General features: G+C 38.6%; 1 protein-coding gene across 1 annotated transcript; it reads left to right on the forward strand.

Annotated features, from left to right (window-relative positions):
• Window positions 1-4,975: 4,975 nt before the first annotated feature.
• On the forward strand, window positions 4,976-12,024 carry LOC131931513 (myeloid differentiation primary response protein MyD88-like). Its single transcript, XM_059288342.1, has 5 exons — window positions 4,976-5,153; window positions 10,156-10,249; window positions 10,540-10,726; window positions 11,551-11,645; window positions 11,858-12,024. The coding sequence occupies exons 1-5, from the start codon at window positions 5,136-5,138 to the stop codon at window positions 12,007-12,009; spliced, it is 546 nt and encodes a 181-aa protein (XP_059144325.1). The 5' UTR covers window positions 4,976-5,135; the 3' UTR covers window positions 12,010-12,024.
• Window positions 12,025-17,325: the final 5,301 nt, after the last annotated feature.

Raw genomic sequence — 17,325 nt, forward strand, 5'->3', positions numbered from 1 at the left:
GCAGATAATTAATAATAAAACTTTGGGACTGTGTGTAAATAAAGTATGGAATAAAATATTTCATGGTTTTTATTATTCCATTTAAATGTAAACTGTGAACATCAGGGAAATGACCCTGTGACAAGACTAAACTGACCAGCAGAAGTTCCCTGTGACAAGACTAAACTGACCAGCAGAAGTTCCCTGTGACTAGACTAAACTGACCAGCAGAAGTTCCCTGTGACAACACTAAACTGACCAGCAGATGTTCCCTGTGACAACACTAAACTGACCAGCAGAAGTTCCCTGTGACAAGACTAAACTGACCAGCAGAAGTTCACTGTGACAACACTAAACTGACCAGCAGAAGTTCCCTGTGACAAGACTAAACTGACCAGCAGAAGTTCCCTGTGACAACACTAAACTGACCAGCAGATGTTCCCTGTGACAACACTAAACTGACCAGCAGAAGTTCCCTGTGACAACACTAAACTGACCAGCAAGTTCCCTGTGACAACACTAAACTGACCAGCAAGTTCCCTGTGACAACACTAAACTGACCAGCAGAAGTTCCCTGTGACAACACTAAACTGACCAGCAGAAGTTCCCTGTGACAAGACTAAACTGACCAGCAGAAGTTCTCTGTGACAACACTAAACTGACAGGCAGAAGTTCCCTGTGACAAGACTAAACTGACCAGCAGAAGTTCCCTGTGACAAGACTAAACTGACCAGAAGAAGTTCCCTGTGACAAGACTAAACTGACCAGCAGAAGTTCCCTGTGAGAACACTAAACTGACCAGCAGAAGTTCCTGTGACAACACTAAACTGACCAGCAGAAGTTCCCTGTGTCTAGACTAAACTGACCAGCAGAAGTTCCCCACACTAAACTGACCAGCAGAAGTTTCCCATGACAAGACTAAACTGACCAGCAGAAGTTCCCTGTGACAAGACTAAACTGACAGGCAGAAGTTCCCTGTGTCGAGACTAAACTGACCAGCAGAAGTTCCCAACACTAAACTGACCAGCAGAAGTTCCCTGTGACAAGACTAAACTGACCAGCAGAAGTTCCCTGTGAGAACACTAAACTGACCAGCAGAAGTTGCCTGTGACAAGACTAAACTGACCAGCAGAAGTTCCCTGTGACAAGACTAAACTGACAGGCAGAAGTTCCCTGTGTCGAGACTAAACTGACCAGCAGAAGTTCCCAACACTAAACTGACCAGCAGAAGTTCCCTGTGACAAGACTAAACTGACCAGCAGAAGTTCCCTGTGAGAACACTAAACTGACCAGCAGAAGTTCCCTGTGACAACACTAAACTGACCAGCAGATGTTCCCTGTGTCTAGACTAAACTGACCAGCAGAAGTTCCCCACACTAAACTGACCAGCAGAAGTTTCCCATGACAAGACTAAACTGACCAGCAGAAGTTTCCCATGACAAGACTAAACTGACCAGCAGAAGTTCCCTGTGACAAGACTAAACTGACAGGCAGAAGTTCCCTGTGTCGAGACTAAACTGACCAGCAGAAGTTCCCAACACTAAACTGACCAGCAGAAGTTCCCTGTGACAAGACTAAACTGACCAGCAGAAGTTCCCAACACTAAACTGACCAGCAGAAGTTCCCTGTGACAACACTAAACTGACCAGCAGAAGTTCCCAACACTAAACTGACCAGCAGAAGTTCCCTGTGAGAACACTAAACTGACCAGCAGAAGTTCCCTGTGACAAGACTAAACTGACCAGTAGAAGTTCCCAACACTAAACTGACCAGCAGAAGTTTCCCATGACAAGACTAAACTGACCAGCAGAAGTTGCCTGTGACAAGACTAAACTGACCAGCAGAAGTTTCCCATGACAAGACTAAACTGACCAGCAGAAGTTCCCTGTGACAACACTAAACTGACCAACAGAAGTTCCCTGTGACAAGACTAAACTGACCAGCAGAAGTTCCCTGAGACAAGACTAAACTGACCAGCAGAAGTTCCCAACACTAAACTGACCAGCAGAAGTTCCCTGTGACAAGACTAAACTGACAGGCAGAAGTTCCCTGTGACAACACTAAACTGACCAGCAGAAGTTCCCCTGTGACAAGACTAAACTGACCAACAGAAGTTCCCTGTGTCTAGACTAAACTGACCAGCAGAAGTTCCCCACACTAAACTGACCAGCAGAAGTTTCCCATGACAAGACTAAACTGACCAGCAGAAGTTCCCTGTGACAACACTAAACTGACCAGCAGAAGTTCCCTGTGTCTAGACTAAACTGACCAGCAGAAGTTCCCTGTGTCTAGACTAAACTGACCAGTAGAAGTTCCCCACACTAAACTGACCAGCAGAAGTTTCCCATGACAACACCAAACTGTCCAGATTTGGAATGCGAGCTGTGTTGAGGGGAATAACTGAAGACTTGTGTGTATACATTGTCACTTAGAATCTCCCATATTTTAAGAAGAACCTTGGGGAGGGGGGCAAGTAATTAGCAGATAATAAGAATCTCAGGTTTAACAACCATAAATGCACCTCAGAATTAATTGGGCTAAAAAAATTACCCAAACTATTAGTCACTAATTGCTGAGGTCATTGAAACAGGCACGAGCCGAAAGAGGCCAGAATGAATTAGATATTCCACACAACACAAACACACACTTATTCTATAAACAGAGATTCCTGAAACATTTATATCCCATACACAGTCTCACACCTACATCCCATAAAACTCACATCCTATATGCACATACACATTCCATACATACACACATCACACACATATTTCTGTCAGTGATGGTGTTTATATAAATCTCTCGGTCAGTAATGAAGTATAGGCATAGGTCTACATCAATCTTCGTAACAAACAACCCCTCGTACACACGCGGAACTTATTTACAGTAGAGGGGGTGATGGGAGGGGGAGGGGAGTTGACGCCGGACAAAAGCAAAACAAGCCAAAAAAAAATTTTTCATCCTAGTTGCGGTTGGTAATAGAAAACTAACACTAACAGCTCTACACACTGTAACAGTACATTTGTAACCAAATTATTACCATCCAAACCCCACCAGCCCATACTAATGCAAATAAATAATCACTTATTTTGTTGGCTACAATGAACAAATTAAATTTTAAGTTTCTATTTTTTCAAGTTTTGTTTTTCTTTTCAGATTTTATCCGAATTATGTCTATGTTCATTCTGAACACAACGGATCTTGCTCACGGTGTTGAGGGTGGTTTCTCAAATTATGCCTTTGATATTATTGGGAGAAGATGCTTCTAGAAATATTTGGCCTGAAGCCTATAATTGGAGGAGTGGTGAAGGTGTTATTTTGTGTTAGGTAATAGGGTGTGTGCACGACCCATAAAAGTTGTATCAAATAAAAAATAAAGGTGATGATGAGCATTGATTTATAAATTTAAGATAAAATTGATTAGGAAGCTGAAAGATGGGGATAGGGGGGGGGGGTGATATTTGATACCATTCTCAATGGTTGGGCCGTTGGGCCTTGTGTTTGATGAAGGTACTGACATTGAACCCGGATACAACTGGCTGGACGGGGATGGGGGGGGGGGGGGAATCGGCATATATCTTTAAACGCCAACTACAACAAGGGTTTCTTTCAGACATTTTTATCTCGGGGGAGGGCATTTTAAACTTTCAAGGGAAGGGGGGGAGGGGGCCGGATTTAAATACTGGTTTAAGTATATATTTTCTATATAATTTTTTTTTTTCGTTTTCATTGGGGGAGGGGGGGGGGGGGGAAGCGATGGATGTGCTTCGGGCTCCACACCCCCCCCCCCCCCCCCCGACAAGTTGCCTAATACAAACTGGTTTGGAATGTTGGTCAGCATCGTGCATTCAAGGCCGCGTCTAGTGTCAGGTTATAAGTTTAAGATACAATTTTGTGTATACGTCTAGTCGACCAGTTGGGAACCTACTATTAGACATTTATTAAAATTAATTAGAAAAATCTTAAATAAATAACACTTATACAATTATATTGCGCGCGAAATGTATCACATCGGCGCAGAGTTTCTTCCAGGCATCTCATAGAACAAAATGGAATTTGTATAGAAAACAAATTAGCAGTGTCCACCACGCCCCCCCCCCCAACCCCCCCCCCCCAAACCCCCCCCCCCCCCCCCCCGGAGAAAAAGGTCAGGAAGAAACACTGCATCAACGCTTTCATAATAATAAATTCAACCAATGAGATTCGCGTACATTTTGAAAACAATCACACTTTTTTTTAAAAATAAAATAAGACTAATTTTATTTCCTTATTCATACTTAAAACAACGTAAAACGTTTGTATAAAATACACACGACATACAGCTAATATGTGACCTCAGACACAGGGAAGTGGGGTATGTCTTTAACATTGATACCAGGAACAGTGGTCCTAAAATGGGGAAGTGGGGTATGTCTTTAACATTGATACCAGGAACAGTGGTCCTCAGATGGGGAAGTGGGGTATGATGGGCGACTGCTCAGATAAATACACTTGGGTATGGGTTATCAACGTTTATCGGTCGGTTTACCAGCGTTAGCTTCGGCGATTGATGTTAGAATTGTTGTAGGGTCCCTATGTTTATTTTTTTACATTTACATTCAATGGACATAATCTTACAAAGTAGATCCATTCAAGTGAAACCAATATATTTGGAAATAATTAATTAAATATTCATAAATTTCATACGTCATCCTAAGTAGTACAACAATATTAACCCGAATTTAACCCTTTGCATTTTTTACACTGCATAAAGAAAAAGCCAAAATATTAATGTATTTTTTGGTAATGCTTCAGTTCTGGCTTACTCTAAACTGAAAAGTGAACTACTTAAAATAGATCTAGAATCTAGATCTAGATCTGCATCTACTTGCTGACTGAAGTTGTCGGTCCAAACTTAAACAACACGAGAACCACGACCCCACAAGGAAGTTGTCGTCTGTTGATATGGGTATAAGTGCTGGGATTTCATTGGTCCATTTCCCGTGCTGAACCCGCCTATACAGCTATCAGTGTGTTGACAGTTGATGTGTACACAACTATGAATAGCTCACTGTTGGGAATTCTATTCGCAATTTTGTGTTCTCAAAAATACTTAAATTTATGTTAACATTTTCTGGATTGATTTGGTACTAAGATTATTGATTCGCTGGATTACGATGGGCAAAACATCCAAGGTAAGCTGTGTCAAGTTGAGTGTTAGTGTGTAACATGATAATACGTTTTTTTACCCATAGCACATTACTTAATCTTAATAGGCCTATGATAATAATTTAAAAATAAAACAAAATAATTCTTATTAGGATTAGGCATTATTAGGGGTCATCCATAAATGACGTCACGCTTTTTTTGACGATTTTTACCTCCCCCCTCCCCTCCGTCATACGGCGTCACAAAAAGCCAGACCCCCCCCCCCCTAAAATGACGTCACACCTCAACCTACAACCCCCCTCAAAATTGCAGTTGAATTTTATTTAAACATCGATATTTTTTTTCCAAAATCTTGTCTAAACTATTACGATTTATTAAAACAGTTATCTAAAACGCGAAATAACGTCTAAAATTCGTTTTCTAACATTGCTTTTTGATAATGCAAAAGTGTGACGTCACACCATCTGAACCCCTCCCCCTCATCACACACCGTCACAAAATTACGGACTCCCCCCTTCCCCCTACGAGTGTGACGTCATTTATGGTCGACCCCTAATGACAATGATCACGTTTCTCATACCTGTAAAGCTGTTAAGGCCAATATAGGCCCTCAATAGGGCACTTGAAGCTAAATTAATTAACTAATTTCTGCAGTCTCGGCATTGGAAGGGTAATGTGGTCACTGGTCAGCTGAATGCCCAGCCGCCTTTACTTTATCAAACTTCAGTCAGGAGACCATAAGAGCTGGGAGAACACCAGGAACTCAAGACTTGTGGGTTAGCAATTGGGTGTACTACCTCCAGACCACACCGCCCTACTACCAGACTATGTATTTCATAGATGTAATAGAAGTATATTTTTATAGTTATTTAGTAGTGTAGATGAAATTATACATTGGTCAACACAATGGCCTTAGCATTACTTCCGGTGAGTTGGCCCATCAGAGCAGTGTGAAGTTAGGGGACGTCATATGGATGAGATAAGCTTGACATGAAATACACAAAGCATTGTTCTGTCTGTTGATTGGGATCATGAAAAGATGATAGCAAAATTTGAAAATATTTAAATACATTAGCTGCCTTAAATTGAGTGGTATGGCTTGTACGAGAAATATCTTTAGCGAGTGATACCGCTTGCAGGGAATAAAGCCAAAGTTTCTTCCAGGCATCTCTTCAGGTGGGGGGGGGGGGGGAAGGCGGAGCCCCCCCCCTCGAAGAAAGTCTACCGCCCCCCCCCCCCCCCCGAACGAAATAAAATTTATATAGAATATATATACTTTTAACAGTGTCCGACCCCCCCCCCCCCCGACCCGAAGAAAGTCTACCGCACCCCTGAAAACGTAAGTGCCCCCCCCCCCCCCCGGGAGAAAATAGTCTAGAAGAAACACTGAATAAAGTTTGTTCAACGCACATTGCATAATTGAATGGGTGACATTGCGAAATCTGCTTCTCGCTATTTGTCAAAGGGATAAAAGTGTTTATGCTGTGCATAGATTTTTTGCATAAGATATGTTGTATTAAAGAAACCATCAAGTTGTTTATGCTTTGCATAGATCGCAGTGTACCGAATGTTTTTCATAAGACACGTTGTATTAGGGGGTCATCCATAAATGACGTCACGCTTTTTTGACGATTTTTACCTCCCCCCCCCCCTCCGTCACACATCGTCACAAAAAGCCAGACTCCCCTATAATGACGTCACGCCTCAGCCTACAACCACCCCTCCCCCCCCCCGCCTCAAAATTGCAGTTGAATTTTTCTTAAAACATTGATATTTTTCCAAAATCTTGTCCGAACTCTGTCAAAATAGAGTATTTTAATCAATTCCTTTTGCAATTTATTAAAAAAGTTATCTAAAGCGCGAAATAACGTCTAAAATACGTTTTCTAACATTGCTTTTTTTATAATGCATAAGTGTGACGTCGCACCATCTGAACCCCCCCCCCCTCCCCTCATCACACACCGTCAAAAAATTACGGACCTCCCCCCCCCCCCCTACGAGTGTGACGTTATTTATGGGCGACCCTTTATTCGCTTTCAAACTCAAAGTTGTTGTTTTTTTTTTAAGAAATCATCACTGGGTTCTGTTTTGTGGTTGATTTGTCGTAGAGTTTAAAGCCCCATTCACTAGGTCTAAACCGTTTAATAGCATCCAAGAGCAGTGTTTCTTCCAGATTTTTTTCTCCGTGGGGGGGGGGGGGGGGGTAGACTCTCTTCGGGGCCCTCCGAAGAGATGCCTCGAAGAAACACTGTCCAAGAGTCGCTGGAACATGTAGCATTCTTTAGTTAGATGAATGCCACTAGTCAGTCAGGAAGATTACACCAGTTACCCTCCCCTGTTGAACTCGGGAACAGAGACAACTATGGGAAAACACGCATTTCATTGAAATGAAGCAATTCCGATAACTCGAGAAGGAACAAGTACTCAGTTTTCCAGGCTATTTTTAGAATGTTATCTAAAGTCAACACATGAGGTTAGGTAGAAACTCCTTTAAGTTGCCTTATCGCATTGCCCGTTTCGCGGGTTTTTCTGAGCCAAACTTTTCAATTAACCCGCAGCCTCATGTATTATGGTATACTGTGTGGACACACTAACTCCCAGATTAGGAGAGTATAACCACACACTAACTCCCAGATTAGGAGAGTATAACAGCATGAGTGTCACCCCCTGACACAAGGAAGACTAGCCTAAGTAGGTCAGAGGTCACACAACAAACAGTCAAGTGCTGGTACATTCCCGTTATTAAATCTAGTCTGAATCCTTCAAATGTTGGAATTTTTAAACTCAACATTAGTTTTCCCCCATTCCCTGTAAATGTACTTTACATTTTAATATCCTAATTGGTTACAAGTGTTCGTGTGAATTGTGTGTGTGTGTGTGTTTGAGGGGGTGGGTGGGTGGTTGTATTCTGTTGACATTCTGCCCAGCCTTTATATTCAGTGTAGGTTACTTTAGAGGGGGGGGGGGGGTCTAGTTTATCACGTTAGGGTCACATTGGGTCTTTTAACAGAGGGGGGGGGGGGGTCAGGGTGTATTTAGTGTACTCACATGGTTGGGGGTAGGGGTGTAGTATAATGTATAAGCGAGGGGGGAAGGGGTAGGGGTGTAGATTAGTGTGGTTATGGAGGAGGGGTGTTGTGTAGTAACGAAGGACAGTTAGCCAATGAGGTTTAACCTTGAACGAATGCGGGATCAAATTCATTTTTTTTTAAACTTTGAAAAATAGCTACAGAATCATTTTCATGTGAATGTGACAAATAACATATTGTCCTTCAAACAAGACACATAGTTACCCAGGGGAAGTAATGCAAAGGTTAACACAAGGAACACAACAAAAGACTGCTAACACATCGAGCTTGTTAACTAGTGTTTAACAACCAGTCCAACCATAGTATAAAAATTCACTGTTATCTGTATGTTATCTGTAGATTTTTTTATATTACCGGGTCTATCTAGACTAGTCGCCTAAAGTGGTGTGGGAGGGGGGGGGGGGGGGGTAATTCAAGTCGGTCAGGAAGACACTTGTGAATTCCAAGTTGTGAAAGTTCTAGAAATATCTAGAAAGTTCTAGAAATATCTAGCCTTTCATACGTGACGGAGACGTGCTAGTTAAATTTACCTCCGTGTCGTGTAAAATGTGCTCGAACCTTTACGTTGCTGAGTCGCACAATAGGCCCTGATTTATATCAAGGAAGAAATTCAAGGGCGGTAATACAATCTTCTGGCATAAGATAGAATGTATGTGTTCATTTATTTGGGGGAGGGGGGGATTCTAAAAAAGTATGATGAGGAACGGGGGGGGGGGGCGGAGAAGCTTACATGCCACTCATAAGAACACCCTAGCTGTACAAATATACGAAAAGAAAACAAATTAAAAGCAGAATATTTTTATTTAAAAAAAAATTATGTGTGAAACTTTTGATAGACCTACAATTTCCTATAATTTTTCTTCCCAAATATTTGAAACAACGTCTAGATACACCAGTATCTGCCTCTTATGTATCATGTTGACTTAATGAAAAGTTTACATTTGAAAGAGAAGTAGATATATTTGTAAACAGAAAAATAAACAGTATGGTTTTGTTGAGCTACGTTAGGATTAGAGAAAGGCTTAAGGAGTGATAAAAGGTTCGGGTTTTGGTATAGTACTAGAACATAATGGTTGCTGTAGCGATGGTAGGTTTAGATTTTAGCTTGGGTTAGGTCATGTGCTATGTTTATTGTTAGTAATTGGGTTCAGAGTGTGCTAAGACTTACGTTTTTGTTAAAGTTTGGCTTCGTTTTTAACTTTCAAGTGAAGGCAATAGGATGCCTAACCCAACTCGCACTAACCAGTTTTTTATCTAATTATTTCCATCTAATCGTGTTCTACGTTCACACAACTGGCCCTGGTAAATTATTCAGCGTAACGACATGAATTTGATGAATAAATCCCGCCTATCACCCCGCAGCAACCAACGGCCAAAATTTAGCGGTTTCTTGCTATAAACTATTGTGTGCTCTACATATTTGCTTGGAAATAATAATAACATATTTGGGAAGGTACGGTTAGGTATAGTGACGGCTATGTTGAGTATCGGGAGCTTTAAATACGTTAATTTTCCAGGAAAAACTTCCACGGAAGTTTGTTTTATTTATAAGAGCACTACATCATCCATATAGACCTATCAGCACTAATGCATACGGACTTATGACACATCACGGGTCATAACAACATTGGTCTTCACAGTATGGGTCTTCATATTACTGGTCTTCATACAAAGGTCATCAAACACGTATCTTCATAGCACGGGTCTTTACACACGGGTCTTCAACACGGGTTTTTAGATCTTTATAGCGTTTGCTAACTAGATGTTGTATATCCGCCGAATAGCTGCTAATCAATGCATACCCTCAAGACTCTGCTTTAACGTGACTAAACCGATCGAAAAAAATTTTTTTTTTTACCGCATATCTTATATGAATTAATTTCTTGCCGTTTATCTTCTATGAGTTCATTTCTCAACGTCTATCTTATGATATTTTCAGGTGATTCGAAAAGAAAGTAAGTCAATCACAGATGAAATTATATGTGCGAAGGAACCGACAAGAGGACAAACAATGGATATATTGTCAGTTTTCGGTAAGTCATTACTGTACAGTGTTTCTTTCAGGCTTTGTTTCGTGGGTGGAAGCAAGCCGCACCCCCACCCCTCTTCTCCAAACCTGTCTACCGGCCTTTCCCTCATCCCCAAACGAAATGTTATTTATATAGAAAATATATACTTTTACCAGTATCCCCTCTTTACTTTTCGGAGAAAAAAAGTCCGAAAGAAAAAGTTTATGTATTTATGTCATGTACATGCCTAAATGTATGTATGCCCCTATGTATATATGGTCAGTTGTTTGACTGCTGTGATATGTTTCTCACAGATGGACCCAACAACTACAAACAGTATTACACAGCGTTTCTATGCTGTGCACAGAAAGACCTTGAGACGTTCGGTCTGCCCTTCCACGTCATGCTGGAGAAGATGGGCTTCCGGATCTTTCTGCCACCACGTGACCTCGTCCTGACCGGACCGTTGTACGAGAACCTGGCCAGGGCGCTGGAGGAACGGTGAGTGCTGACGTCATCTGGTGGGTCAGTTGACTGGTCAGTCTACAGCCAGACAACGGACAGAGTAGCCACGCCATAGTCCATAGAAACGTCATATGTCTCACACTAATCACGCTGTCTCACAGTCATGTCATGTGTCACAGTCACGTCATGTGTCACGTTCTGTGTCACAGTTACGTCATGTGTCACAGTCACGTCATGTGTCACAGTCACGTCATGTGTCACGGTCATGTCATGTCTCACAGTCACGTTATGTGTAAGTCACGTCACATGTCACGCCATGTGTCACGTCATGTGTCATGGTCACGTTATGTGTCATGGTCACGTCATGTGTCAGTCACGTCACATGTCACGTCATGTGTCACTGTCACGTTATGTGTCACGTTATGTGTCACAGTCATGTTATGTTTCAGTCACATCACGTGTCACGTTATGTGTCACAGTCACATCATGTGTTACACATTAGGCACACCATGTGTCACACTGTCATGCCACACATCACATAGCAGTCTTATCATGTGTCACACTGCCACATTATGTGTCACACTGTCATGCCATGCATCACCTAGCAGTCACATCATGTGCCACACTGCCACATTATGTGTCACACTGTCACGCCTTGTGTACCACAAGCTGGAACCACCACTTTCTCCTATCTAAGCACACTGTTTACAATTTAAATTAGTTTATACAAACTTAAGCTTTCAATTTATCTTCCGAAATTACATGCCAGTAACAATGGACAGTTAATTAATTAAATTCCCTTAGATTGTATAATTTTAACACCAGCAAAGGAAGTGATCATATGTTCATCTATTCCACAGTTGCAATGGAAAGATAATCGTGGTTTTATCAGCTAACTATGTATCTTCAGAGGAGTGTCTGTTTCTGACCTACTTCGCCAGGGTCCTAGATCCAGGTCAGTTTTATACAAAGGTTTGAAGGGTAGGGGAAGTGACGGGTGGGGGGGGGGGGCTTTTACAAGTGTATCCTTGAACTTTATCAACTATTTATTAAAATTAACACAATTTAGTTGAATAAAAAGTAATTTCTATGTGAACAAAAAACTATCCCATAGTTAGTACATATCCCAATGAGATGTTTACCCTAATGTTTTTGTTTGACCATCAGATTCCAGGTCAAGAAACATCATACCTGTCCAGATAGACAAAGATATTGGTGAGCTGCCCAGTGTCTTAAAGGGCATGTCAATCATACGTTACAACCAGGCTTTCAGGCTAGGCTGGCTCAAACAGAAACTGATTGATGCCATTTCTGCATGATGGCATATTTGCCTGATGCCAGATTAAATAGACAAACTGATTGATGCCATATCTGCCTAATGGCATATCTGCCTGATGGCATATCTGCCTGATGACATCTGCCTGCTGGCATATCTACCTGGTGGCATATCTGCCTGATGCCAGATTAAATGGACAAACTGATTGATGCGATATCTACCTGATGTCATATCTACCTGATGTCATATTTGCCTGATGTCATATCTGCCGGATGCCAGATTAAATGGACTGATTGATGCGATATCTGCCTAATGGCAGATTAAATGGACTATTACAATCATGAGATTAACTAAGCCTAATCTGCTTCATGGCAGATTAACTGGACAATTGATTGATGCCTAATGAACTGGACAATCTAAATTGTATGCCTATGTGTGTAAAACAAGAGAGTGATATTTACATTTGGATAATCAGAACACATAGGATTACATACAGAACTCTATTTATTGTATACATACCTGTAAATACGGCTGTCAGAATTAACGCAGCCCACTTAAATGTTGGAGTTTTACCTAGTATTATTGGTGAGAATTGTTCAATTTGTAATCCGTGCCATATAGGTCTACTGATTAGTAGCCTACTTTGATTCAATGACTTTTTGTAATGCTAAGTTACAGGTGTAATAGTTAGCTTGGCTAGATTTTCTTTGATTGGATGTCTAACTTTTGTATGTTACTTTTTTCATTCACTAAGCTACCATTTTTACCTGTGCATATTTGTTGTTTTTGACTGACTAGAACTTCAAACAAAAATGGATACATAACACACTTCCAACAGAAATTCCAACATTAATACACTTTTGCTTGGTATTTAAACGTAAAAATAAAGGGAAATTGTGAGCAGTTCCTTGCTATATTTCCAATATGCAACATTCCCATAAATTAACAAATATGAAACATTCTAATACATTCTATAACAAATCATTCTATATGTTGCAGCACAATAATTTAACTACTAGTGCCACATAATTTATTTTACATTTTTTATGTGGACTGAATTTATTTTTGCGTATTACATGTGCTCTAGTGGTTACTACGAGTTTATGAAGTTGCTACATTTCTAGATATTGGTAAACAGGTTCCCGTACTGAACTGAAAACTGCCAATCATCTGTTGAGTTGGTTGTTTTTAGCTTGTTGAAGATGTTGTATGTTGATATAAAAGTGAATAAGTGAATCTCTATGTATTTTATTTTGTCAAATGATGCATTTCTTTGATCAAAGTTTTGACTGTTACCTCACTAACTCATGTTGTTGCTCTCTATCTCCAATGCTACTTTCTGACATTTTCTCAAGGGGGGAGACACTTTTAACTTATATACTCTTTTTATTTTCTTTTTGAGGTGGGGGGGGGGGGGGGGGGTCTGTGGCTGCTTTTGAATTAGTTGAACAATTACAAATGAAAGCATTCCTCAACATGTCACATTATTTTAGGTGGAATATGGTTAAATAATCTAGTAATTTTGTATGAAAATAACACAATAATTATAATTAATTAAAACAAAATGAAACAAGCAGTCTACACCTTCATACTATTAACTTTTGTTTGCAGTAAAGTTTGTTGTTTTATATAAAACTTTTGTTTGCAGCAAAGTTTGTTTTATATAAAGCTGAATTTTTTCTTACCAGATTCTAGATTAAACAGTCAAAAATATTATACTAAAAAATTTGTATGGCATATTTCTATCCAGTTACCTTGGCTGTGAAAAGATTATATAAAAAATGTGTTGATACAAAAGCTTGAAATATCAAAAACACTGTTTTTGTATCTGAATTTCTAAAGTTAACTGTATGTGTATAGTGTCCTCCATCAATGGCAGAACAGCAGGTCATGGGTGTGAGGAGCCTGATTAAAGGTGTAAGATAAATTTATAATTTTGGCAAGATGATAATAATTAACATTAATTAGCAGTAGATTAGAAATGCATTTTGTGGTAGTGCAGTGGCAGTGGCCATACATTTTGTAATCACAGCTAATGACATAATGATGTTTTAGAAGCTTAAAGATAGTTTTTAAAATTTCTAACAACAATCAGTAAAAATATTTATACATTTTAAAACACAGTAGGGACTTATAAAATGAATTAAACTTTTTATCTCCCATAAAAGTAAATTTATTTCCATGTTGAATATATTAAAACATTATTTACAATACAAGAAACATAAAACCTAATGGATTAACAAATTGTTAAAACTGAAATGGAATTACAGGTAAATTATTTAATTATTTTATCACAAAAAATGTTTCCATAGTTAAGCTTAAATTTGCTAGTGAGCAAATATATTAAAAATTAAAAAAAAATTCTTTGGATTAATTATCTTGTATATGTAATATCAAAAGATGAAAAATTATATAAAATTATTTAAAATTATAACCTTATTACATAAAAACAGCAGTGAAAAACTCATATTTAATCTACCCTTATTTAAAGCTGATGTGTATGCTATAAATAAATATTTACAATAAACCTCTATTGTTTTCATAAAATATAATTATTTTAATATGATAAAAAGTGACAATTTGTATATGTTAAGAAAATGTTTATAATAAAAACTGTGTTTAATAAACTTTTTGTAAAAAGTATATTGTTTTAAATGAAGGCATATTCATATATTATTACTCTTGTAAACCAACATTTTAAAAAAATGCCCCACTTAAATGACACAATTTTATGAAGAGACAGTTAATGGCATTCCCTATGAGAAAACAATTAGTTATATGGCTTTCCGCATGAGAAAACAGTTAGTTATATGGATTTCCATATTGGCCTTGTAAGTTTCTGCTGCCATATATTCTGTTGTTGTCAGGTACATAACGCTCTGAAAAGTTTTGTGTAATCAATTCCCATGTGTAATTATCTTAAGTTGGGTGTAATCAATTCCCATGTGTAATTATCTTAAGTTTTGTGTAATCAATTCCCATGTGTAATTATCTTAAGTTTGGTGTAATCAATTCCCATGTGTAATTATCTTCTTGTTTACTTAAACCTTTTAATGTCACATATGACCTAAGACAGACATTTGATCGAGAACAAGTTGATTTCTTACAATATTTTGTTGATTTAAATTTGCAAATAGAATGAAAATTACTCATAATTTAAACCACCAACCCATCACAAGTTTTATTGATGACAATAAATAAAAAATAAGTCTGCGTACCTCTATACCAAGGTGACTTAAACTTCACAGCATCCTTTCCCCCTGTGTAATAATGGTATGGATTATCTAGACCTGCCGGTGACTTGAACTTCACAGCATCCTTTCCCCCCGTGTAATAATGATATGGATTATCTAGACCTGCCGGTGACTTGAACTTCACTGCATCCTTTCCCCCCGTGTAATAATGATATGGATTATCTAGACCTGCCGGTGGTTGATGCATGCTGTTCATGATAAGAATATAATTTAATAACAAAATAACGAGAAATTTCTTCTTCTTTGCTTAATTTTAGTGTTGGAAGCGATGCCCTCCAACACAATGAAGTATACCTGTCAACTGGATATGCGCCATTGAGGCCATTGACTCTAATTTCAGCCTGTTTTTCTTTTTGGATTTGCTTCCATAGCCTTTGTCCAACCAAGAACAAACTACAAGGCCACAGTTGTTTAATTTTGGAGTTGTCTCTCCTAAAAGAGTGGCTGTCCCCAGCTAACAAACCTAATCTGCCCGAGGGTTCGAGCTCGAGACTTTTTGGTTTAGCAACCATGAGCTTTACTGACTCCACCCTGCAGACCCCTCTTAACATACTAATATAAAAGGGAGTGCTAACAAATTATGCAATCTGTATGACGTTTCTGTATCCATCCAGCCCTAAACATCAAGTCAAAAGGACATTTCTGTATCCAGCCAGCCCTAAACATCAAGTCAAAAGGACATTTCTGTATCCATCCAGCCCTAAACATCAAGTCAAAAGGACATTTCTGTATCCAGCCAGCTTTAACACATGGAGCAACCTGAACATTAAACCATCTACTTAACACATGACTCTTAAAGAAAATATAAATTGTGTTGTTGTGACAGCATTAAATGCCTTATCTAAGTTACAACATACAACATTTGCTTACGTGTGCTGTGCAGGTCTGCTGGGAGACTTTAATGATCCTCTCTCTGTGATTGTTGTCACATTGTTGGATTCTCTATACATGCAGCAGATGGTGATCACAATGGCAGTACAGACAATAATAAACAGTGGGATACCAAGACAGATACCCAAGATAAGTCGCAGAGGATCTAAAACAAAAGATAAGATGCATTACATTCACATTTGTGTTCTAGCAGCTAATAATTATTTTAAGTTATTTTTCTAACATTTTATATTATGAAATCTGGATATATCTCATGTTAAACTCATTTATCCTACTAATTAACAATGAATTACAAATAAACTAATAAAATTATGCTGAAAATGTATGCTTACATTCATCATTAGACCTAGAGTATAAAAAACAAAACAATATATCAATACAGTGGCGTAGCCAGGATCATCTCGTGGGGGGGGAGGGGGGGGTCAAGTTTTGACTATATATATATATATACATATATATATATATATATATATATATATATATATATATATATATATATATATATATATATATATATATATGTATATAAGATAGTCATAACTTGAACATACATATATGTGTGTGTGTGTATATTTGTTTATATATGTGTGTGTATATATGGCCACTGGTGACAATAGAAACTTGTGAACAACTGCAGCTACCCAGGAAACCCAATATTTTAATACATTGTTTTATAACATACAACAAACTTACAGCCTTTATTAATGATATATAACAAATTAAGAAAGCACAAAATAAGTACACAACACAATAAAAAAATAAAAGTACATTTAAATTATCTCTGCTACAAATGAATTTCATGTGGCTCTTAAGTGCAAGACCATTGTCGGACGCAAAAAGAATTATAGTTTCTATTATGGGAGCTAATCTTAAACAATTTTCTAGAATTTGTTGACTTGAGGATGATTTCAAAAGTGATGTTGATATGTTCAATTTTTTTCTCTGTCAATGATTTACGATTTTAGGAAAGTAGAATCATTTCATAACAAACAGTTGAAGATGCTAAGGAAATTTCTTGGTCTAATGTACTTTGAGAATCAATAGTACCATCTTTCTCATTTTCAGCTTTACTTTTCTTTATTAAGATACTCAAAAGCACCAATTCTCTTCACCAAAGTACACAATGTTGTTCTAGAGGCTGCGACATAGCCTAAGTGTTAAGTATTTAAGCACTAAATGATAGCGAAACAAGTTTGACCTTGCCAATAGCTGTA

This window comes from Physella acuta, unplaced genomic scaffold (genome assembly GCF_028476545.2).
Source record: "Physella acuta isolate Inbredline_101_S28 unplaced genomic scaffold, ASM2847654v3 ptg000104l, whole genome shotgun sequence".
Taxonomy (NCBI): domain Eukaryota; kingdom Metazoa; phylum Mollusca; class Gastropoda; family Physidae; genus Physella; species Physella acuta.